This window comes from Siphateles boraxobius, unplaced genomic scaffold (assembly GCF_051911475.1).
Source record: "Siphateles boraxobius isolate OS27281-9 unplaced genomic scaffold, OSU_SipBor_1 6, whole genome shotgun sequence".
In the NCBI taxonomy this organism is placed as follows: Eukaryota; Metazoa; Chordata; class Actinopteri; order Cypriniformes; family Leuciscidae; genus Siphateles; species Siphateles boraxobius.
In genome coordinates this window covers 7,786,314-7,810,103 of record NW_027509186.1, presented here as the reverse complement: position 1 = coordinate 7,810,103, position 23,790 = coordinate 7,786,314, and the positions used below count along the sequence as shown (strand labels likewise).

At 43.1% G+C, this 23,790-nt stretch overlaps 1 protein-coding gene across 2 annotated transcripts in view; it reads right to left on the bottom strand.

Moving 5' to 3' along the window:
• The window catches only part of LOC143715802 (cyclin-dependent kinase-like 1), a 57,060-nt gene extending 33,728 nt beyond the window's left edge, over positions 1-23,332 (bottom strand). Inside the window, exons 1-6 of one of the 2 annotated variants that reach the window (XM_077207580.1) lie at positions 22,875-23,332; positions 21,264-21,458; positions 21,041-21,162; positions 12,718-12,790; positions 11,664-11,754; positions 11,195-11,395 (exon numbers count right to left, since the gene is read on the bottom strand). In XM_077207580.1, the coding sequence (XP_077063695.1) occupies positions 11,195-11,395; positions 11,664-11,754; positions 12,718-12,790; positions 21,041-21,162; positions 21,264-21,431 (655 nt within the window). In that variant the 5' untranslated portion in view covers positions 21,432-21,458; positions 22,875-23,332. The remainder of the gene's footprint in view (positions 1-11,194; positions 11,396-11,663; positions 11,755-12,717; positions 12,791-21,040; positions 21,163-21,263; positions 21,459-22,874) is intronic. The other variant, XM_077207581.1, reaches the window with a different exon arrangement.
• Between the last annotated feature and the right edge of the window lie 458 nt (positions 23,333-23,790).

Below are 23,790 nucleotides of genomic sequence, written 5' to 3'. Positions count from 1 at the left end.
TTGAGCGGTGCATCGGAGTCCTCAAGCGCAGGTAAAATCCTTTGCCTGTGCCGCTATCCATGGTACTGATATAGTGCGATCACTGAAAACTATATAAATAGACTAGGCCTAGGCTATATAACAGTTGCTGTCTGTCGCATCCTGTCACAGTAAACTGACCTGCCCATCATCTTGTCGCAGTTAAAATCCTCCACATTTCGTTTAATTTAATTTCCTACCGAATCGGAGAGAAATCAGCAGCACGTTGATCTGCAGTCGCTGAGACTCTCCTCAAATTAATGCATAATGATACATTTAAAAGTCAATGGCCAAACGGATATTTATAAAAGCCCACATTGTTATTGCAGATACAATATAACACGGATAACATTAAATATTTTTTTTTATCAGGTTAAACTTTGATTAGTCACCAATCAAAGTAAGTAATCATTAACTATTTTTTCTAGGTTTCATTGTCTTCATGGAGAGATACGGATGCACCCTGAGCGAGTCTGCACCGTAATAGCAGCGTGCACTGTCCTCCACAACATCTGTGTCACCAAGAGTATCCCTCTCCCTAGGCAACACTATCAGCCGGTGCCGGAGGAAGGTGTCGAACCTGTGGACCATGCAGGGCATGAAGATGTCGGTGGACGACTAGTCCGTACACGCATTATTAATTCTTTATAAATGTAAAACTATAAAATGTAAATGTAAACTATTATAAAACTATTGCTTCACTTAAAATAATTCTACTAATTATCTGCAGGTTGTAAACCATAAACCATAAAAAAATAAACCACAAAGAAAGTCCAGTAGGTCTATGATAAACTTTTTTTTTAATTGACATATAATTGTTATTGATTCATTGCACACAATTTGTCATTAGGCTTATTTACAGAATTACAAAAGACCGCCCATCCTCTTCAGAAATAGGCGAAGATGATCTGTTTAGGCCTATCTGTTGTTGGAGCAACTGTATTTCTAATGATATTTTTCGCTTTTCAAGTTCCAGCTTTTCCTGCTCGGTCTGTAATTTTTTAGTTTCAGCCTCCACTCTAACAATTTCTTTTTCAAGAAGTGTCTGCTGCAGATTATCCAGCCTCCTCATCCGTTTCGCCGGCGGTGCCCCACTGCTGCCTTCATACGAACTTTGTGGAGTGACTGGCGGCTCTATCGAGTCTGAAAATACAGAGACTCTGTCATAGGGATACTGGTTATCTGACAACTACTAAAACTGTTATTGTAGGCTACTCTAATATATATAGGCTACACACCTTCACAATTCACACTCTCGCTTGAGTGGTCGTCATACATCTCTGGAGAGACGGCAGTTTCTAGGTCGGTACCGCCACTTTCCGCACCGACCAAACCAATAAAAGCCGGGGAATCCTCTCCAAAGATATCAACAATTATGTCACTGTACACAGACGTTTTTGGGGGTGGACCCCCGCCGGTCGGGTGGTGTTTTTTTGAAGAAACATCTTTTTTTGCCTTGTCTTTCCACTTTTTTCTTACATCGCTCTCTGTCCGAAAGCAGCCGGAGTCAGAGCAATCGTTAATCGCTTCCGTTATCTGTCTCCATGTTGTTTGTTTCTTCTTGTTAGTTATTGCGTTTGATTGCTTGGCAGTCAGTGTGTGTCTGTGCTGACTGTACAGCTCTATTAGTTTTCGTATCTCAATGTCGGTGAAATTTCCTTTCCTTTTTCTTTGATCCTCCATTGATACGGCTACAAGTTAACCAAACAGCGGAAGATAGTTTACAACGTAACCACAGCAACGCACGCTGCTAGGCAACCGCTATAGTTCCGTGGCCATTCACAGGAACGCACATCGCTAAAACCAGGCGTAGTTATGCCTAGGCTTAAGTTTGGTTGGTGCAACCGACGTTAGGTCAACTCTAAAGACTGGTCTTAACTAAGACCTACTTAGCAGTTAGGACCAGGCTTAGTAAAGCCCTGTTGGTGCAACTGGCTCCTGGAGAACATTGTCTTGTCTGTGTGTTTGTTTAGACCAGGGGCCGGTTTCACAAAGATAGACTATGATTATGGCTTAGATATAGTACATAGTCAGACTTCAGATAGACATCTTAATCAGAACGTTGCACAAAGCACTTAAGACTCTGGCTATCTTAAGTAGGACTACACCGCAATGCATTCTGGGTAAAATTAGACACTTTTCATCGATCGAGTAAGCGCATTCAACCGCTCGGTGCAGTTTACCCCAGCGGAAAATGTGTTTGTTGGAGGAGTATAACAGTTACAAGGACATTTTACTTAGCGGACATTTTAAATTTAGCGGAGAACGTAATAACAAGAAGAAATGTTTAATTTGGAAAAAGATTGCTACGACAGTTAACAGCTGTGGCGAGCAGGAGGGACGTGAGACAGCGGCGTGAGGCTGGTGAGACGCACCGGTTTCGATTTTCAGCGTCGTTGCTCCTGCTTTTATGCTTCCGCTCCTCCGTGAGAGATGCGAGCCCGTTGCGTCTCACAGGTGACGTTCATTATCACTCACTTCACCGGCCTCGCGCCGTTCTCTCACGTCCCCCGGCCTCGACCTGCTCCACAACAGCGTTGATCCGACCGTTCAGCAGAGCGTTAAAGACATACAGAAAATATACAAAAACATGGTACATGCTTCGAATCATGCGAAATGGTGCCCCAATGTCTGCCAGCAGGTCATTGATTAACTCCATTTATGACGCATTGCGCAATCAAGAAACAGGTCCCCGTTGTTCTCGAAACCCTCACGTGGTACACACCACGGATGGACAGATGCTGACCATAAGGATATCCACACATACCCGCACACAAACGTCCTTTGTGTGCAACTTAGGATAGGAATGTCCTTAATGTATATAACACAGAATTGTATCTGACCTTCCTGTATGCATGCATATCTAATTAGTTTTGTCTTATTCTATAGATGTAATTGGAGACTGGTCTGTAACTTCGAATCTTAAGTGTGTCTAAAGAAAGATTACCTAACAGGGTCATCTTCTGTAACTCTCCCTCTTGCTAGGTCATAAAACTTTATGACCCCCAAAAGGAATTCCAAGGGAATCACAGCTCCCACTTGAATTCTGATAAAGAACGACTAATAGACTCTGCAATCTTATATTTTCTATAAGTATAACCACTTAGGAAAGGTATAAACATGAATTTGATCTTTCCTAGGTCATGGTAGCCGGTATTATGGCTTTATAGTCGTGTGAGTGAACATTAAATGAGTGTAATTCTGTATATGAATGTAACTTTATGTTTCTTCTACTCTTTCCGGCCATTCTTGGTACCTGTTTGACCGTCTTGTTTTGACTAAACGAGTCATACATAGGATATTACAGTAAAATGTATTGTTCTGTGTGTACAATCTTTCTGGCTAGAAATGACTAAATGTTTTACCATAGTAAATTATCCTGACAAGACAAAGAAGAACTTTTCCCGCTCGAGATGTTCTAAGATGATTGGTTCACATACGCGAAGCAGGCGTGAACCCCTCCTCTCCGTAAGAGACTGACACAGAAGTTTCTCAGAGTGCACTTTCCCTGTGAGAGGTTTCCGGTCCCATGGCTCCTTAGGGAGCTTTACACCGCGTTTCTTTTCTTTTCCTTTCTTTACTAAGTTTTATTTTCATTTTCGCCTCTCGAGGGAGATGAACTCTGAACTATTTCCTTGGTAACTTCACGTTCGGTGAACCTTTAAAACTTCCCGCGAGTCTGCTCGCCCCGGAAGACACGAGAGAACAAGCCTATAGCGCCGAAGGACAAACACGCATACGACTCTGCGTTCTTCAGCAACACAAAGAGAACCATACGCAAGTATAGGTTATTGATTTGATTTGATTGATGTGATTTCTTGTTGCCTCTATAAGGGTTGCGTTGTCTGTGATTTTTTCCATGCTGCGATCACCTGACCGTTAGTTTCACTTTCTCATCCTCTTACTCTCTCTCTCCCTCTCACTCTCTCTCACTCAGTCTCTCTCTCTCTCACTCCCATTGTTATTCGTTTGTCTCGTTAGTTTTACTGTTTACTATACATACATGTATCCCGGGTTTAAATGTAGAATTCTGTATCCGTAGTTGCATTTTATTAAAACCATTATATTCTTGATTGCTAATTGTCTAAAATGCTCATTTTTACAAAGTCAATGAAATGTTTGATCTAGCTACAAAGCTTTACAATTCGTTACTATTTCAGTAACCTAAATTTTATAATAACAAGAAGGTGATTTTTCATGGCCAGAAAATAGCTTTTTTGGAATTATAAGCAAGAGATAATTTTTGTTGAAAATTGATAAGTTAATCTTACGGCCGTTTGCTGGACAAACAGATTGTTCGATAACTAAATTAATTCCATTTAAGGTTATCTCATATAATCGATCTGTAATAAGACTATTGATATATTAATGACGAACCATAACCCATTATGGTGATCATTCATATATACAATCGATCTATTTTCAGCTTCGATAATTTAATGTAATATGCAATATATTAATCATTCATGATTAATTATTAAATTCCCTATATATAATATGAGCTAATATAATGTAAGACTCATTGTCGCTACAGTTTTGGTGGAGAACGCGGGGGATTTCAAACTTTGTTTTATGAGCAAATTCAGTTTCAATCTATGAGTATATTGTGTATAAATTTTTTTTTATGCGCGCTCCAGTGAAAGTCGCGCAACGCGAACCCACTAAAAGAACTGATCGGCACGAAGCCGATCTCAGTTAAGCAAATCGACTCTGTGAAATATGTCTAACATGTGAACACTGTTAATTGCTAAATTAAACTGCAGTTCATAATATTATACCTGTCCCTGTAAAGACGAAGCAAACTCTTTGCAGCTGGTACATGTTAATATTATTTAAACGCCTGATTAAGACGAGAATCTCTTTATCAGAGCAAGACGTAAATCTGATCGAGAGCGAGTTTCCTCTCTTCAGTGGTAAAAGGCCTTACATAATGTCGTTATTGTATTCGTGGTTAACCCAGTGTTATTCAACAAAAACGGTAAACTCCTGGTCAAAATTGGTTTAGCAACCCAATTAAAGATCTGTTACATTTAAATATAAATCTAATACATAAAAATGTTTATGTGAGTAACAACAGACGGAAATTCCTGTTGTTTCACATCTGCGTGTTTTCACAGCGAAAAAATCCCGTTTCACGCTCTTGTGCAGTACAGCACCGAAAGATCCACAGAGATCTGCTTGTTTATTTGTGATTTATTGCAGGAAATCAGCGCACGACGCGAGCTGAAAGCTCTTAGTTTGAATCACATTAAAGTCGGTTGTAATTCCGCTTGCTAAACACCAGAGGGCGTCCTTTAAGTGTTTAGAAGTCTCGAATTACGCCCCGCATTCTGACTTCAGCCTGCATGAGCGCAATTACGCCATCTTGTGGCCGTTGCAGATAATGCTCTCTTTACTGCTGAATTCATTTCCCTGTGAATTAAGGGAATTCATTTCCTGTCTAAATTCTCAATAATTATTTGCATTTAGAGCTTTGCTCGTGCGAATATTATTTTGTGTTAGACACATTTTTCTGCTTTTGACTGGTACATTTACTTTGAGTTTGGTTCAAAACAAGATTTGAATTAAAACAAACTAAATCCCAGCACAGCCAGAGAGAGCCCACTTAGAAGTACCCCACCTAGTGGTCACCACTTTAGAAGTCGGCTCATTCAACTCTCCTTGTCTCTCTGTCCAATTCTGTTTGAATTGCCTATTTCTACTTTTCTCTTTTGACTATTTTATAATTATTGACGATACTTTACTGTTGTCGTTAATTATTATAAAAGTTAATCCTGATTTCTCAATCTCCTTTCACACTTATTTTAATTTGGTTTTAAACCAGTTTAAATTTACGTCGTGTTTGCCTGTCAGCCACTAATATCCATGTGGAGGAAACAGCGCCACCCTGTGGCCTTCCTCACTAAGTCGGTATCACGTTTTTCCTCCTTTCACTCTGTTTTGAATTGTGCATCTCTTTACATCATCTTCCCCTTTTTGATTATTTTATAGTTATTAATGATACTTTACGGTGTTATTAGCTATTATAGGATATCATTCTGATTTCCCTTTTAATTCTTTCCTGCTTGTTTTAAATTTTAAATTTAAACAAGTTTTGAAATTTGAATTTGAATCAAGTGTTCTGTTTACCCAGGCAAAGCACAGAGAAGGAATACGCCCCCTTGTGGTGAAAACCCACTACTGCGGCCTGCTTCTTCTACCGTGTTTCAATCCCGTCTCTTCATATTTTGATTTTTATTATTTTTCCTCTCTTTTGGGTTAGGTTATTTTGATAATTACCGACACTATCATAATTCCCTCTTTTTATTATTATTCAGTAAAACCTTCGACTCTTATAGCTACATAAATAATTACTCAATTTGGTTTAAACAAACAAGCCTTAATTCACTTTAAGCTTCCCTTGTTCATCCTTTTGTGTATCTATTGTAGTACTCCCTTGGTGATTTGAAGTCATCTCTGGTGGTGTTCCGGCCAGCAGGGTTGTCCGACCAGCGTTACCAACAAGGGCTGTGCGTGAATCTCGGTTTCTTTTATCTCTGTCCGTCGTTGTGGGCCCGCAGTGCTGACATCAGCAATTTGGCACTCCAAAGGTAGTCAACCCGTCCAGCCGACACAAAAAGGCAATTTCTGGGACCAGTACCTAAACCGGGGCCTAAAAAGAGGCCACTCCTCCGGGAGGGTTCTGGGGAACAGCCCAATTTTGTAGTGTTGTCTGGCGGTTGACATCTTGGCGTTGCCGAGTTGTGTTTAAAGTCACAAAGGCTGTTTGGGAGGGCGCAACGCGACACAGAGTAACGGAGGGCCGAGGACACCGCGGTTGAGTGTTTTGGAAGCGCCAGGGAGGTTGACCATGCCACTGGTTCTCACCGGAGTGGATTCAATTCACCGCAGGTAAACTAAATTTAATAAAACCCATTCCACATACTATGAGCCACAAAATACTAGATATCTCCCGGATATTTTAAGTGTTTGGCCCATCTCTTCTCCAAGCTATCCCGACAACCCCACTCACCCGTAGCCCCTATCTTAAACACTATCAGCGGTAGTAGGCTTAGGCCTCCTTATTCTCCCTAACATTTCCAGTGCTAGTATTTATTCCAGTTCATTTCAGACCTATTCATTTTCATTGTTTCCTTTCACTCTGATCTCTTCGATCTCTGTGTGATTTGTTTCTTTCATTTCACTTAGAGACAGTAACCTGTGAGAGCCACCAAGGAAGCTAAATAATAGAATAGAGTGACAATTACGCAGCCGGTGTCATCACGTGACCCGCTAGACTACTGCCTGTCAAATCTCCAGTTCGGGTCCTTCGTCGACCCAAATCAATTGGCTCCGCTAACTGTTTACATCAGTTAGCCCCAAAATTCTCATGAACGGCATAGCCCGTATGAGTATAGCTTGTTAAGCTTAGAACGAACTTGCATTGGTCTCTTTGTTTGTGTGTGTTGTGTTCCTCTCGCCCACAGTGAGCCAGTATGTTCCTGTCCTACAGTCATGGTCGAGAGCCATGACGACCCCCTTCCTGCCCAAGGACGCCAGTGACCTGCAGCATCTGAGCCAAACGCAGCTGGACACCGAGCTGGACAAGCTGATAGCCCTGGATCCAACCCAGAGCTAAAACTACAAAGACTGGGCCAGAATCGTCAGAGGCATCGCACACAACCTCGTCCCCCAGGCAAGGCTCAGCGAACGGAGTAACATCGACCTGGAGCAACAAGCAGCAGCGCTGCTGCTTCAAGCGGAGGAGGCCCGGAAGGACCAGGCCCGAACCCAGAGTCGCCTTGATCAGCTCCTCCTCGAGACCCAGAACCAGCGCGAGAAAGAGGACGACACAGATCCAGAGCTACAGAAAGAAGTAGAAAGACTTCAATATGCCCTGCAAGATCTTCGCCTCGACACAGACTACCGAGAACAGTTGGAAAGAGAAGCCAGAGTGGAACTCGAGGCAAAACTCCAACAAAATGATGCCCTCCTAGAGAGAGCAGAGACTGGACTCAAAGAAAGTGGCATTAAAGCCAGTGCCTGCGAAAAACACTTGCAAGCGGCCCGAGCTAAAATCCATGAGCTTACTCAGCAGAGACACGATCTAAAAAAACGAACTTGACATTGTTCACAGAGAGCTGAAACACTCTTATAGACTGCAGAATGACCGGGAAGGGGAAACGCACACCACAAAGTTTCCCCTAACCAGCCGGTCCGTACCTTTCAGCCACAAACTCGTTCGGTGAACCTTTAAAACTTCCCGCGAGTCTGCTCGCCCCGGAAGACACGAGAGAACAAGCCTATAGCGCCGAAGGACAAACACGCATACGACTCTGCGTTCTTCAGCAACACAAAGAGAACCATACGCAAGTATAGGTTATTGATTTGATTTGAATGATGTGATTTCTTGTTGCCTCTCTAAGGGTTACGTTGTCTGTGATTTTTGCCATGCTGCGATCACCTGACCGTTAGTTTCACTTTCTCATCCTCTTACTCTCTCTCTCCCGCTCACTCTCTCTCTCTCACTCAATCTCTCTCTCTCTCTCTCTCACTCCCGTTGTTATTCGTTTGTCTCGTTAGTTTTACTGTTTACTGTACATACATGTATCCCGGGTTTAAATGTAGAATTCTGTATCCGTAGTTTCATTTTATTAAAACCATTATATTCTTGATTGCTAATTGTCTAAAATGCTCATTTTTACAAAGTCAATGAAATGTTTGATCTAGCTACAAAGCTTTACAATTCGTTACTATTTCAGTAACCTAAATTTTATAATAACAAGAAGGTGATTTTTCATGGCCAGAAAATAGCTTTTTTGGAATTATAAGCAAGAGATAATTTTTGTTGAAAATTGATAAGTTAATCTTACGGCCGTTTGCTGGACAAACAGATTGTTCGATAACTAAATTAATTCCATTTAAGGTTATCTCATATAATCGATCTGTAATAAGACTATTGATATATTAATGATGAACCATAACCCATTATGGTGATCATTCATATATACAATCGATCTATTTTCAGCTTCGATAATTTAACTGTAATATGCAATATATTAATCATTCATGATTAATTATTAAATTCCCTATATATAATTTGAGCTAATTTAATGTAAGACTCATTGTAGCTACAATAAATATTTAAGAGGAAATATCCTAAAAACCCTTTCCCTTCTCATAGCTCTCTCCATAACGTCGTCAGCAAACCACAAATTTTGAGCCATTTTCCCTTTTCTTTTGGCTGTTTGGTATGTAACTGTTTGTCTAATTTTTTTGGTCTTAATTAAGTCAGTCTTTATTTTTGTGAAACAGTCTTGCATTAGACTAGTCTATGAGCAAATTTTAGACTTGTCTAACACTATAGACCAGTCTGAAATAGCTTTGTGAAACCGGCCCCAGGTGTCTCCAACCCTGCTCCTGGAGATCTACTGTCCTGCAGATCTTAGCTCCAACCCCAATCAAACACAGCTGGACCAGCTAATCAAGCTGTTCAGGGTTGCTTGATAATTATAGGCAGGTGTTTTGGAACAGGGTTGGAACTGAAGTCTGCAGGACAGTAGCTCTCCAGGAGCAGGGTTGGAGATCCCTGGTTTAGACTGTTCTCTGCCTATAGCCATCCTGCTGTTTGTGGTCTCCTACCTCACCGCTGCCTGCATATCTGCAACTACTGGCCTAAGACTGTGTCATCCTCGCTGACCGCTGCTACCCAGCTCAGGGATCTCTGCTGTTGTGTTTCACCAGCCAAGTTATCGACTTTTGTGTTTAGCAGTTCTGCGTCCAGCTGACGGCAGACTGCTTTTGCTCCCTTTTCTATTAAACTTTGTTTATGTACCTGCCTTCGCTCTTGGGTCCTCTGTTTATCCTGACACTCTTTTACAGTTTTGTAACTTGATTGATGACATTCGCTCATCAATCCATGTCCTACTCTGACCTACACCAACTACGAACACATTTTCTATCATGTATGCTTAGACGAATGTGCCAATCAGAGTAAGTGTGCGGCAGAGCGACACATGCAGCTCCGCCCCAGGTGTAGCCCCATCCCGATCTGCAGGCTGCAGCCAGGTGTACTTGGCTATGGAAACAAAATTCCCCTCCATCTTTCAATGAATTTGTGCTAGATGTAATAAACTTCATTCATTTGGAAAAAAAAATAAGTTCATTATCTTTTTTTCTGAATATATAAGTACTTCTAGTCTGTCAACCTAAGCTTTAAGATGTTATTATGATTGTGGCCTGAATCTGAGTATGTGATTATATAGGCTATGTGTGGATACCCGTGTACTTTGTATTTTAAAGTTTTGTTTGTCGATTACAACAACAACAAAATTATTAAAATTATTTTATATCTAAACTTTCATGATTCATCATACTGTATATTTTATAGACGAGTGACATACTTTGCATTACACTCTATAATTATTGATTCAGTTAGGGCTTTTTTAAATTTAGTTTAATTTCCTTTTAATTTAATTCATTTATTGTGTATTTTTTGGGGTTGAGGGGTGGTGTGGGAAGAATATTGTTTTCACTATTCTCCTGTATCTTTGTCCTGTAATATTTTTTTAAATTTTTGAGTGACATCAGTCAGATGACGGAAAAGCCATTTTTGTATGTGAACAGGACTGTACTTTCTATAATTTCTACAATTAAAGTATTGTGAACCCTTTAGTTATTATATCTTGAATCAATGTTTAATGTCATGTTAAGAACCACAAAAGAAATAATACTTGTGTCACTATTGTGTTCTGTACAATTCAGTTTTTAAACAAACTCTATTTTTATGCTTATTATACAAACACAGAACTTACAGGTACTTACATTGTATTATAACTAAGCTAATGGAAAAAACACAGAATATCATTGTATAGTGGCTTTGTTCTGTGATCCATGTTATTCCAGTCATATTTAAGGAATGTTCCAAAAAAGCATATTGTGTGCTCCAATAGAAGCAAGGATAACTGATCTTTTCTTGATGGAGCTTTATTGAGTAGTGACTAAGATATAGTGTAGATGTTTAGTTGTTAGTTTTACGGTAAAATAAATTCTTTTTTAAAATTTGTTTATTTCCAGGTTTAAATTCCCTCAAATTTAAATTGTTATATTCCACATTTTTAAGTGGTCTCAGACTTTTGGACCCTTTTGTATATAACTTTCAACGCATAAACAATCTCCTTTCTTTCTCTTTTATTACCCAGCGTTTGTCGAATGAGGTGCAACTGATCCACGTCAGAACGTCCTGGCCAAAGAGGATTTCCAGACAGCAGTTCAGCAAAGACACAACCAAGGGCCCAGACATCAACTGGGGGGCCGTACTGAGTATCTCCGACCAAGAGCTCTGGGCCCCGATACCATCGTGTTGCCACATAATCAGTGTAATCATCACCTGGACCAGCTGTTGACACAACATTTTTGGATTACAACATGCTGATGGTTATACCTTCTGTTAGCCTATACTATAGTAACAATACACTGAAACCCAAGGATGATGTAAGCTGACCCTGACTGACTGCACCTGTGAGGCTTCCTTGCTGCTCTAAAAGTGTGCTCAGGACGTATGACAGCCGATATAGGTAGAACGTATAAATAAGTCATTAATGAAGTGAAGATGCTAAATGCACATAAATGGCTAGAGAGTGTGTGCGTTGAACAAAGTCACTTACTGAGGATGCGAGCAAAGCCAAAATCACATAGTTTGATCACACCCATCTTGGTCAGAAGAATGTTCTCCGGTTTTACGTCCCGGTGGATACACTAGTTTACACACACAAAGAGTAAAACTGTCAGAGATACACATAACACCTATTACAAGGCAGGGATCTGTAAAATACAATTTCTTTCTAAAAAAAATAATACTAAATATCTTACCACAGGCAATAGAACCGATCTAGCAACAATCTAGCACAATAAGTGTCATTCCCTTGTGTCCGAATATGCCTATTTTATAGTTTTCAAAAAGCAGTATCTGAACTGCAAATTCATAGTATTCATGACTTACTACTTCCACCAAGATGAAGTGTGCATTAATGGACACTACAATCCCATGATGAGGCAACAGGAGACCATTTGTAAATGCATGTAAGCTGCACATATGACGTGGCAGGTCACATGACAAAGCCAGTATGGCAGTTGTAGTAAGGATTGCATTCATATTATACGTATCAATACTAAGTAAGTTCATCATCAAATGTAATACTTACACTGACAGTTTCAGACACAGTGACTGTAGGTAGTGCACTGTGCATGCATTTCATTTTCCAATTAAGGTCCATATTCTGTTTAAGAGTTTGTTTTTAGTACGATGATTTCATGTTTCACAGCTAATCATATTCCTATATATGTAAGCAATATCACAGTAAAAGTTGAATAAACAAAAAGTTAATATTGAGTAACTTAAATTTTTGATAAATGTTGCAGCTATTTTGATTCAATGTTTTTGATAAGCGAGTCATTGATTCATTCATTCAACCAATTTTATCACACACACACACACACACACACACACACACACACACACACGCACACACACAATCACGCACACACACACGCACGCACACACACACACACACACACAATCACTGGTTGACTCTTACTGGTATGGCATATCATAACTTGCAGAAAGATCCACTGAAAAATGTTTACATTAAAGCACACACGGAAAGCCTGATGTAGGTCATAAGACTGAAAACATTAGTCTCCTCATTCCGACATACTGACATTGTGTTTGTGACAGAAGTTCACAGCTTGTAGAGTTTGCCACACAATACTCTTAAGTTGTGCCTCAGGAACCCTGAAGAGAGAAAAAAGGACAAATGTTAATATAAAGACTAAGGCTGCTGGCCAAGAAACAGACATAAATCAACTAACAGGGCCTGAATTTCGTTTTGGAAAATAGGGGGGAAATCCCCCTTTAGGTCATTCTTATGGGGGGGGATTTTTTAATTTGAGGGGGGAGTTTTTTTTAGACAATTTTTAAAAAATACGTTTAGCTAAATGTTTGCTCACTCATTGTATTTGTGTTTTTACAATGGGGTCTTTTTTTAGTTTACACAACAAAAGGAAGCTTGATTTCAATCTTTGAATTAAATTGAAAAAAGTAGCACAAATAAATACATGAAATAAAGAGAAAAGTTTAGGTCTAACACTAGTATTCAGAAATGCTAGAAACGGAAAAAATAACACGGAATAGTCATTTAATCCTGTATAATTTGAATACATAGGCTATTAATCCTTATTCCTTACAATTCAATGCTATCTTTTGTTCCCTTTCAGTCGATAACGTCAGACGTAGTCGACGGTCGACTGAATGGGGATCTCGCTAGAGAGCCTAACCTCTTCGAGTACTATTGAACGAGCCAATGTAATTGGCGTGCGTGATTCGCATCACACACTCCGCCCCCGCGGCGCGGGTATAAATACGGAAGTGGATGCACGCACTAGTTGCCTTTCGCTTCGGAGCCGATCGTTTGATGTCTCTGAGAGTGCTGTTGTCTACAACGAGCGAGTGTGTTGGTGTTCTTCAGGAAGACTCTCCCAGTGCTGGTGTTCTACAGCGCGAGTGCAGCGGTGATCGCGAGCTTTGAGCTCTCAACTGCTGTTTTAACAGCAACAAATTTCTAAATGTTTGTGTGTGTTGATGGCTGGTTAGAGGGCGGAAAAGTGAGTGCTTCACTGTTTCAGTTCTCTGTTCAGTGTTGCCGCGGTCATTCCCCTGTGTGGTCCGGCACTGGTGACGGTCCTATTTTCGGAAAGAGCAACACGGGTGCGTTTGCGTCTTTTTCAAGATGTCATTCCGCCCGTGCGTTTCTGGGTGCGGTCGTTCCCTGTCTCTCTCTGATGGTCACAACTGTCGTGTCACGTGTTTGGGCTTACAGCACGCTGAGCCAGCTTTTGTGGACAGCTCATGTTTTCACTGTGGGAACATGACTGTCGCAGTGTTGAGGGTGAGACTCGCCTTCGTTCGCGGAGAGCGAGTCCCCATTACCATGCCCCACCCTCGGGTGCTGTGTGGGATGGGTGACCGGAGGATAGTGTTGGATGTCCCGCCCGGTAACCATTCCCTGTGGGCTCCTCACTCCTCCCTTCCACTGCAACCACTGGAGCCTCCTGTGTTGTCTGCTGGTCCATCTGTAATGGGTGGGCCAGCGGTTTCACTCGAGGCTCCCCATGAGAACAGGACGCCGATTGCAGCATCGGAGGGTGAGCTGACTTCTAGAGATGATGACTCGGCTGCATTGTCTCCCCCCGGGAGTTCAATGTTGCCCGAGCCGGACCCAGAATTATCAGCTATGCTGAAACGGGCAGCCGAGGCTGCCAGGCTCGAGTGGAACCTCCACCGTGTCCCGTTCAGTCCCGGTTGGAATCTGGAGTTTGGTATCTTGGGGCGGGCCGCGCTGGTTCTCAGCCCGCCGCCCCAGTGCCTTTCTTTCCCGAAATGCATGGAGAGCTTATCAGGTGGTGAACAGCATCTTTCTCAGCAAGAAACTGCCTGAATAGCTTTTCCCCCTCATTACCGTTGATGGAGGAACGGTGAAGGGTTGCAAGGTGTCCCTCCATTGGAGCGGTCTGTCGACACAGGTGCACCTGTGTCCGGCGGTCGCTGCCTTTTGGGGGGATCCTCGTCTCCCCCCTAAGGCCTGTGAGTTTTTGTCCGTTCCGACGGGCAGAGCTTACAAAGCCTGCAGGCTAGGGCACCCATGGCATGCACGAGGGTAATCCAGACCGTGCGCTCATAGGTGAGCACCGCACTGCATCGGACCTCACCCTCCGGGGCAGGAGTGTCGTAGCATGCGTGATCGGTCTGGCAATGTCCACCTTGGTGGTCCAGTAGCGCCTTCGTTGGCTCAGCCTGGTTGGTATGGCGGATGCGGACAAGGTTCGGTTCCTGGTCTCCCCAATTTCCCAGGTTGGGCTGGTCGCGACGCGGTGGAGAACTGCATCCAACAGTTCTCTGCCGCTCAAGCGCAGATGGAGGTCATCCGGCACATCCTGCCCCGGTGGCCAGCTGCTGCCTCCACCCGCCGCCGGTGGCAGCTCCTCCGCCTGCTCCTCACCGTGGGCGTTCCCTGGCCGCCGCTCCTGCTGGCTCTCCGCAGCAGCCTCCACCCAGGCCTCAGCATGGAGCCGGCCGCAGTAGAGACGTCCAGCCCGCTCCAGGCGCTGCCAAGCCAGGTGGCAAGCGACAGCGGAAGCTTTCCGGAGCGGGCCGTCCAGGAATGGATGAGATGCTCTTGGAGTGGCACGATCACTCCCTCCCCCCGGGTGGGGGCCGGGTGGAGCCTTTGTTTGTGTGTGTCTGTTCCGCCGCTGGCTCCCTAAAAAAAAAAAAAAAAAAAAACGGAGCAAGTGGTACCCACACTTCAAAGAGAGAGCAATTTCATCTGTTCCTGGGTCCCAAGAGGGCCAGTCTGGCGGGTGTGACCCTGTATAGCCTTACACCCCTCAGCTCCTCCTTGGTCGCCAGCAGGCAGCTTGGTGCGTTCGAGGACCCGGTCATCCGCCTTCTCACGCGCCCCCTGCCGCTAGTGGAGACAGGTAAGTGTTGCACAGCACACTAACACCACTCTCTCTACTTTGCTGCCCCACCTCAGGCTCGGCTACCCCGCTCAAGTCAGTGATAATCATTACATTAGGTGTTGAGTAGACGTGCTCCTGAAAATTCAGTGATATTCATTACACCGAGTGTTGAGCAGTGCTCCTGACTTGTGCGTGCTTATCTTATCCTGCTGGCGAAGAATTTGATATTGCCGCTTCTCCAGCCGGTACGAAGGCCAGTTGTAAACTCGTTCTTCGTGCTACTAGGTGGTTGGTCGTGACCATCTTGGCCCAAGATTGGTCTGCAGCTCCGACCTGAAAGACATGCGCTTAAAAACAGATCTCTACCTTCCGCACCGCAGGCCATCCTGTGGGTTGCGTGTAAGGGTGGAATATCAGTACAGTGTCCTTCCCTTCGAGTGCTCCAGAGCCCGTTGGGTCTTCAGGTCAACTGAAAGAGAGTAATTTCGCCCACGGGCTGAGTATCTCTTTTTCAGTTTTGGAGATGGACTCGGTCTAACACGTCTCTCCAAGGAGAATGTGTTCAGCTGGTGTTTGAAGTGAGAAAGGGTCCCACTGAAAGAACTTTCAGAGGCTCCTGGGGTATATGGTAGTTGCAGCCATTGGCTTCCTCCATATGTGACCGCTTCAGCGCTAGCTTCATGATCGAGTCCCGATGTGACCGTGGCAGAGCAGCTCACCCTGTGTGACTATAGTTCATCCCGGTCTGCTGCCAAACCCTCTTAAACAGAGGGGCCATGTACAAAGGGCGTGTTTTAACGGGGGCCTGGGCGCCCCTCGACTACACGGGCATTCGTGCCTCGAGTTGTTAGACATTGCGACCGTTGCGCAAGCTTCCCTTGCATGTCACAACTCACCCGTCACCTCCTCCTTGGAGTCAGAAGCTTCTGAGGACGCAATCTTCCACTCTTCCCGCTCTACTCAATCGTGCCGCCATCGAGCCTCACGACAGTTATAGCCAGGGCAAGTGGAGACTCCATCCCCTGGGTCCAGCTGGGTCATGACCATTCCGGGGCCGCTCAGTTGCCCCTCCGGTTTCGTCTTCCTGCCAGTGATTGTACAAACCGAGCGGACTACCCTTGGACAAACACTGGCTCTCAGCTGCCCCAGGGGCCCGCAGAAATGCGTTTAACCCCAGTGAGCCTTCTAAAAGCGACTGCGACTCATGGTCGCCTTGCGCCTGCTCAAGTCAGTGAATTCATCACACTTCATGTTGAGCAGAAATGCTCCTGAAACTCAGTGAAGTTCATCGCACTCTGGTGTTGAGCAGCAATGCTCCTGTAGCTCAGTGAGTTCATCACACTCAGGTGTTGAGCAGAAATGCCCCTGTAGCTCAGTGAATTCATCACACGCAGTGTTGAGCAGAAATGCTCCTGAAGCTCAGTGAGTTTATCACACTCAGATGTTGAGCAGGAATGCTCTTGAAGCTCAGTGAACTTGTCACACTCAAGTGCTGAGCAGAAAATGCTCCATAAGCCCAGTGATCTTCACATGTTGTGTTGAGCAATGCTCCTGTCTTTTAGCGCCCGTCACTTGCACCTACGTGCCAAGTCAGGAGAGGAACAGGTCTTCATAGTTGCCCCTTATTGGCCCAACTAGACCTGGTTCCCATCGACAGCCTTCCTGACTTCCCCTGAAAACTCTTTCAGGGACGGGGCACGATGGCACCCGCGTTCTTCCCCCGGAGATTCCGGGCGGTCTTACATCTGAACGCGGAGGTTCAGGTGGCTATCACAGGGACATGTGATAGTTACCATCACTTCTGCGAGCACCCCCTAGAAATGGGTAGCGTGCTTACGCCTTTAGAAGTGGAACCTAGTCGTTGAGTGCGTCTTCTCTCCAGAGGAGATCCTGAAAGCTTTCGATCACTTCAGTGCTCTCTTTCCTGCAAAATGGGTTGGAGTAGGCTGTTTTCCTTCACCCTCAAAATGATGTTGCCTCTGTGTTTAAACGATGCTCATCGTGTTGCAGAAGTGTGCAGAAGCACGTTCTGATCGTCAGGTTCCTGAGGAGCAAGGTCTTGTAAATCCTTGCGTCCCTCTTTATCCTCTTGGGCCTTGTCCCTGGTGCGACTGCACTCCAGAGACCGCCCCTGAGCCACTGCAGGCAGTGAGTTAAAAATTCTGTTATATCAGTTCTCCTGCTCGCGTGGTCTCTACTAGAGGGTAGGGACTTGCTCACTTTCGGTCAACGTATTGTGCCTGGAGTCTGGGCCGGCTAACTCTCACAAGCTGAGACCCCGGCTCGGATTGTGCCCAAGGTTCCTACCTCTCCCGTAATAGGAGCAGGTGGTGAGCCTGCAAGCGCTGCCCTGGAGGAGGCAGATCCAGCCCTGGCTTCTCTGTCCGTTCGCTTGGACGTGTACAGAATGCAAGCCATAGACCTCAGACCAGCTCTACAAATATCGGTTGGAACTCAGCAGAGAGGGAAGGCTGTTTCAATGCAAAGTTGCACTTAGTGCTTGCCTTCATTTTGGTAAAAATCCGAGATGCAACATGTCCACTTAGATCTTGAGCTCCTCTATGATGAGTGTAAAGTGCTCCGCCTGGGCGTTGACGATATGCTTTGCTAAATAGATTCTAGAGTTGGGGGCTGGACGACACCTAGTTGAACCGCTGCTTCCCGTGGGCTCCCTTCTCATGAAGCCAGCTTCGCCGTGAGCCCGGTTCAAGTGTCGGCTTGCTGCGCCATTCCCCTCCTATGGACTGGATACGTGCGCCTTTCTACTCCAGTTGAGTTCCCTTAAAATTGAACCCTGTTGAGTTCCTCCACACCCCTCTGACGTCAGATGTGCGGAACGTCTGGTGTTAGGCCTACGACTCGTAAGCAGTGTGGAACCTGTGTTAGGCTGGGTCCATATGTTGCGGTCCCTACGGCGACCCCATATGTGTATTCTTCCACGATACGGCTCCCTGCGGCGAGCCTGTGTCTTCCCTCGGCAGAGTCTCTCTGCCGTCACTGTCCAGTGTGTCTCCCCCCGTCTTAGGCTGGAGCCACCCCAGTGACATTCCATATGTTAGACTGCCCGGTTTCCGCCCAGTTCATATGTGTATTATCCACGTTACCTCCCTCTGGGTTGGATGTGGCTTCCGCAGCGTCCCTTCCTTCCAATGTACGGAGAACGCTTTCCCAGTGGTCCTGTAGGAACAGCAGTGACTTCCCTGGCCTAAGCCCTGTCCTTCCCCGCCTTAAATTTGCGGGGGCATCAGGAGGCTTTGGTTTAGGCACTGGATGGTGGCAGCGTTAGTGGCGTTTTCAAAGGTTATCCCCATTCGGTCGACCGTCGACTACGTCTGACGTTATCGACTGAAAGGGAACGTCCTGGTTGCGTATGCAACCCACCGTTCCCTGAAGGAGGGAACGGAGGACGTAGTCCCCTGAAGGAGGGAACGGAGGACGTAGTCCCCACTACCGCTGGACCACCGCTGACCCCGGGTTACTCTCGGCTCCTCAGCGAAAAGCAACTAGTGCGTGCATCCACTTCCGTATTTATACCCGTGCCGCGGGGGGCGGAGTGTGTGATGCGAATCACGCACGCCAATTACATTGGCTCGTTCAATAGTACTCGAAGAGGTTAGGCTCTCTAGCGAGATCCCCATTCAGTCGTCCGTCGACTACGTCCTCCGTTCCCTCCTTCAGGGAACGGTGGGTTGCATACGCAACCAGGACGTTGTTTTATATACAATAATGACAGACACATTTTAGGCTACTCTCACTTTAAGAGCTAGTGCACATATCCATTAAGGGGCCGTTCACATGTTGCGTGTAAAGCGCAGTCCGCGCCACTTTCTCTTCTTTTAAAAAGGGCTCCCTGTTGCTAAGCAATCATGAGCCACGTTCTCCATGAAGAGGAAGACGTTTCAGCAAAGGATGAACGCGCAAAAGACGTAACGTGAACGGCCCATACTGTTTTCATTATAGTGTCACATGCATTTTCTTTTTGTATTATTTTTTAAGACATAACCGATTGTGTTTGAGAGGATACTCCCCAAGACTGGAATTTAGACAATGTTGTGTGCTTTTGACCGTTAAAGCGCTATAATTCAAGAAAAATAACTCAAACAAAGATTGGATTGGAAAGATTGGAAACAAAGATTGGGGCGGTTCAGTTGAGGTGAGAAAGCATTCAGACCAACAAACCAAGCGGTATCATATTTCATAATGGGAAATGTTTTTTTTTTAAATATAATAGATGTATATATATAAATTTGAAATAAAATTAAATATATAATTTATCGGAAAGAGCGGGAATGACGGCTACATTCGTATAAGTGTTTGTGTGTCTCAACAGCTACAGATAAAGCCACAATAAGCTTGCGGAGCGAACTTGTCAATACATCTTAATTGATGACGCAGAGGAAACTATAACCAATAAAAGGACAGTTTTACTCACATGTGACTTGCAAAACACATTTTGGTACGCTCTGAACGCCCACAGAGAAGGAAATGAATAGTTGAAATAAAGTCGTTATTTTTGTTTTTTTTGGCACAAAAATTATTCTCATCGTTGATAAACTTAAGATTGAGCCACTGTAGTCACTTGGACTATTTTTAACGATGTCTTTCATAACTTTTCGGGGCCGGCAAGTTCAATCCCTGAAGAAGCCTATGGAGGAGTGATCCAGCTCTCAGATTTAATCAAAAATATCTTAATTTGTGTTGCGAAGATGAACGAAGGTCTTACGGGGTTGGAACAATATGAGGGTGAGTAAAATATGACAGAATTTTCATTTTTGGGTGAACTAACCCTTTAAGTCCCTGTATCGGAAAAAGAAAACCCTGAAAATGCAGGTCTGAAAATGCCCTTAGATTCTGACGATCACACATTTTTGGCATTCTGTAGTTGGCAGGATCTAACAACAGTTAAATTATTTTGTTCTCTAAAGATCATTGCAGCTCCCATATATCTGTAGTAACCATGGGCATGCAGTTCCTTTGTTTTCAAGAGAAGCTAAGGTTACGACTGAAAGGCCTTCTGGGAAAGAGAGAGAATGCTGGGCAGCCACAGCCTTTGTGGCCGACCAGCTTAAGAGCTTTGAAAAACAAGACTGTTGATGAAAAAACGTTAGGTCAGATCAGGAATTGATTACTTTATGAAAAGTGGGCATTTGAGATCGTGGGAGAGGAGGTGTTGAAAAGGAAGAGAGATTGGTGAAGTCAACCAAAAAGGAGAGTTGATTCTAGGGCGGGACAAGTTGTTATGAATGCAAGGTTACGAAGGCAAACATTTTTGCAATGAATCATAATAGGGACAGTTCTAATTTCATGTTGATTTTTGAGATATAACAGTATAAACATATATAATTGTATAACTGTATATGAAATTTGGTTGACTTTATTGCGATGGTCATTGAATATGGGAGTGAAAAGGAAAAGAAAAAGGTAAGAAAAAGGAAAGAAAGGTTCAAAAGGAGAAGATAATCTTCAATAGGGGCCAAATATCTTAAACCATATAAACCAAAACTTAAACGTCATTTTTACTGACCCTCTGGGGTGCTTGTCCAGTTCATTTAGAACAGTTTGCTCACAGAACTCAAAGACCAGATGAAGGCGTCTCTTTCTCCTGAAGACCTCAAGCAAATTCACCAAATTCACATGCTTCAACTGCTATATGGATAAAAATGGAAATGTTTCTGTATAATTGTGCAAATGTTTTGGGGATTTACAATATGTATGCATACAATCTCTATATCTACCATCTACTGTACCTTCAGCATGCGGATTTCTCTCAATGCGATCTTCTTGATGACTGGATCATCTTCAGACTCTACAAATTTTTTAATGGCCACTATCTGACCTGTGTCCCTGTGTCTGCATTTGAACACAACTCCATACGAGCCCTCGCCGATCTTAGCCAGTTTCTCATACTTATCCATCTCACAGAGATCATGAAGGGCTACATACTGCAAGCAAACAAACAAACACACACACACACACACGCAAGCAAACAAACAAACACACACACACACAAACACACACACAAAGTCATATGGTGTGGAACAAGATAAATAAATCATGAATTTCTGGGAGAAACACTATATGTCAAAAAGTATGGACACCTGAACAACACCTCCACATGGACTATTAATTTCAAAACCATGATAATTAATACAGCTTGGTCCTCCCTTTGCTATAATAACAGCCCCATTCTTTTGGAAATAAAGACTGATTTACTCCCATTCAGACAAAAGGGTATCAGAAAGGTCAGATAATACTGATAGGCGATGGAACTGCTCACAGGCAGCACTGCAATTCACTCCAAAGGGGTTTGTACAAGTTCTTCCACACTAAACACAGTAAACCATTTCTATATGGACCTCAATCTGCTGCCTCAAATTTGGAAGCACAAAATTCTCAGCAGATTTGTTTTCACGGACCCTGCTGAAGGAAAACTTGTGAATTAGAATGGAGTAGGGAGTGAGCGGGGCACAAACTTACTAACGTGGGGCTAGTTGTAACACACATGGTTTAAAAGCTTCCACACATGCCAGCATTATAGAGATAAAATTGCGCCAAAATCTTTGGAAGATATCACTGAACATTTATTTAACCATAGCTAAAGTCAATTTCTAACTTAAGTTATTTTTTTCATCTCAGTTTTTAGTGTCTATATACAATGAGACAAATCTGTAATTGTTTTAATCTCCAATTTGCAATTTAGCAGTTTAGATAGTTATTTAATCCTTATCTAACCAACAGAAGGCCCTTAAATCCCAGCTGCCCAAGTGGGGCATGTTGTAACACTGTATTACAATGTGCCCCAATTAGCTATTCTAGGATGTTAGTGATATAATTCACATTAACAACATTTAAGAATTATATTGAGAAACCATGAATATTGGTTTCATTTCATTCCATGAATATATATTCATTCAATATGAATATATATTGAATTCACCCAAAGAGGTGAATAAAGACTGATCAATGTTTAGAAATGATTAATTATTATGTTTTAAACTATGCTGTATAGTTGTGTTTTGTTTGTTTCAAAAATGTGTTTATAAGAAAAAGTTAATAATTGCATTTAATTTAGTAGCCTAATAAAAATTACATTGAGTATTTCCAAAACTATTAAAATACAAATAAAGCACATGTTGGCCGTTGTCATCTAGCGTGCATTGGGGAAAATACGTTTAAGAATACCAAATTAAATATTTATGAGAAGGATTTTTAAATAAAAACATGCTGCTAACTGTTTTTTTATCTAAAAGATTAAAAAAAATGCAATGTGACTTACATATCTAATTCAAAAAAGCTAAAAGGTAAATGTGATTTATTAAAAGCACAGTCAATCAATCTACGTTGCTTGGTCACCTTACCTGAGGAATGACTCAGGTAAATTACAAAGATTTTCTTCCCTTCTCCTCTGCGTTCTTCATGAGCTACAAACACGCAGTAGTTTTAGTTTAGTGCCTACAGTTTCCTGAGGGATTGTCTTCGTTCGAGAAAGCTCCATCCTAGTAGATATAAACATAAACATTCATTCCTCAAGATCAGTGACAATATATGGAAATGTCACCGGAGAGTCGTCGATTTGTTCTCTCATTTGAGTCCTTTTAGAAGTGTTTTCTTCCGTCGACGCGACGACAGTAAGAGGAACTGTTGTCTGAACCTCAGTGTCTCCTCCACACAGCACGTAGCTAGCTAGCGCACAGGCTCTGAGCTCAGTGAGCAGGTGTAAGTGATCAGTGAGAGCAACACAACCCTTCCACCTCTTTGTGAGGCTCGTATATGGTTTATGTGTACGTTGATTCAGCACTGGGGCTCTATAATGGCTATATAACGTTACATTACACTTATTTAAATTTAATTGATTAAAGTCAAGCTGGGGTTCACAGCCACAAGGGGGTGCTAGAGCTCCACGGAAAAATGTAGGAAAAAAATGTTTTAAATGTATTTATTTATTATTTAGGGAAAACGTGTTTATCTGTAATATTTTCCAGATAATATTTTAATTATTTTTGGTGTACAATGACAAAAACTGCATGTCATTTAATTCAAATTTTCTTTATGGTTACTATTTAGGCTATATTTAGAAACATTTGATACAATGTATACTTTATTATGTACATACAAGTTTACATACATTTTAAAGTACTTGCCTTTATTTCCCCATGGATTCTGCATGTGTTTGGGTAGAGAATGGAATCAGGCTCTTGAAAGATTTATTTTTTATATTTTTAACACTTCTTGCTCTTTTGAAGAGCTTGAGGTTTCACTTTATTCTGATGTCCC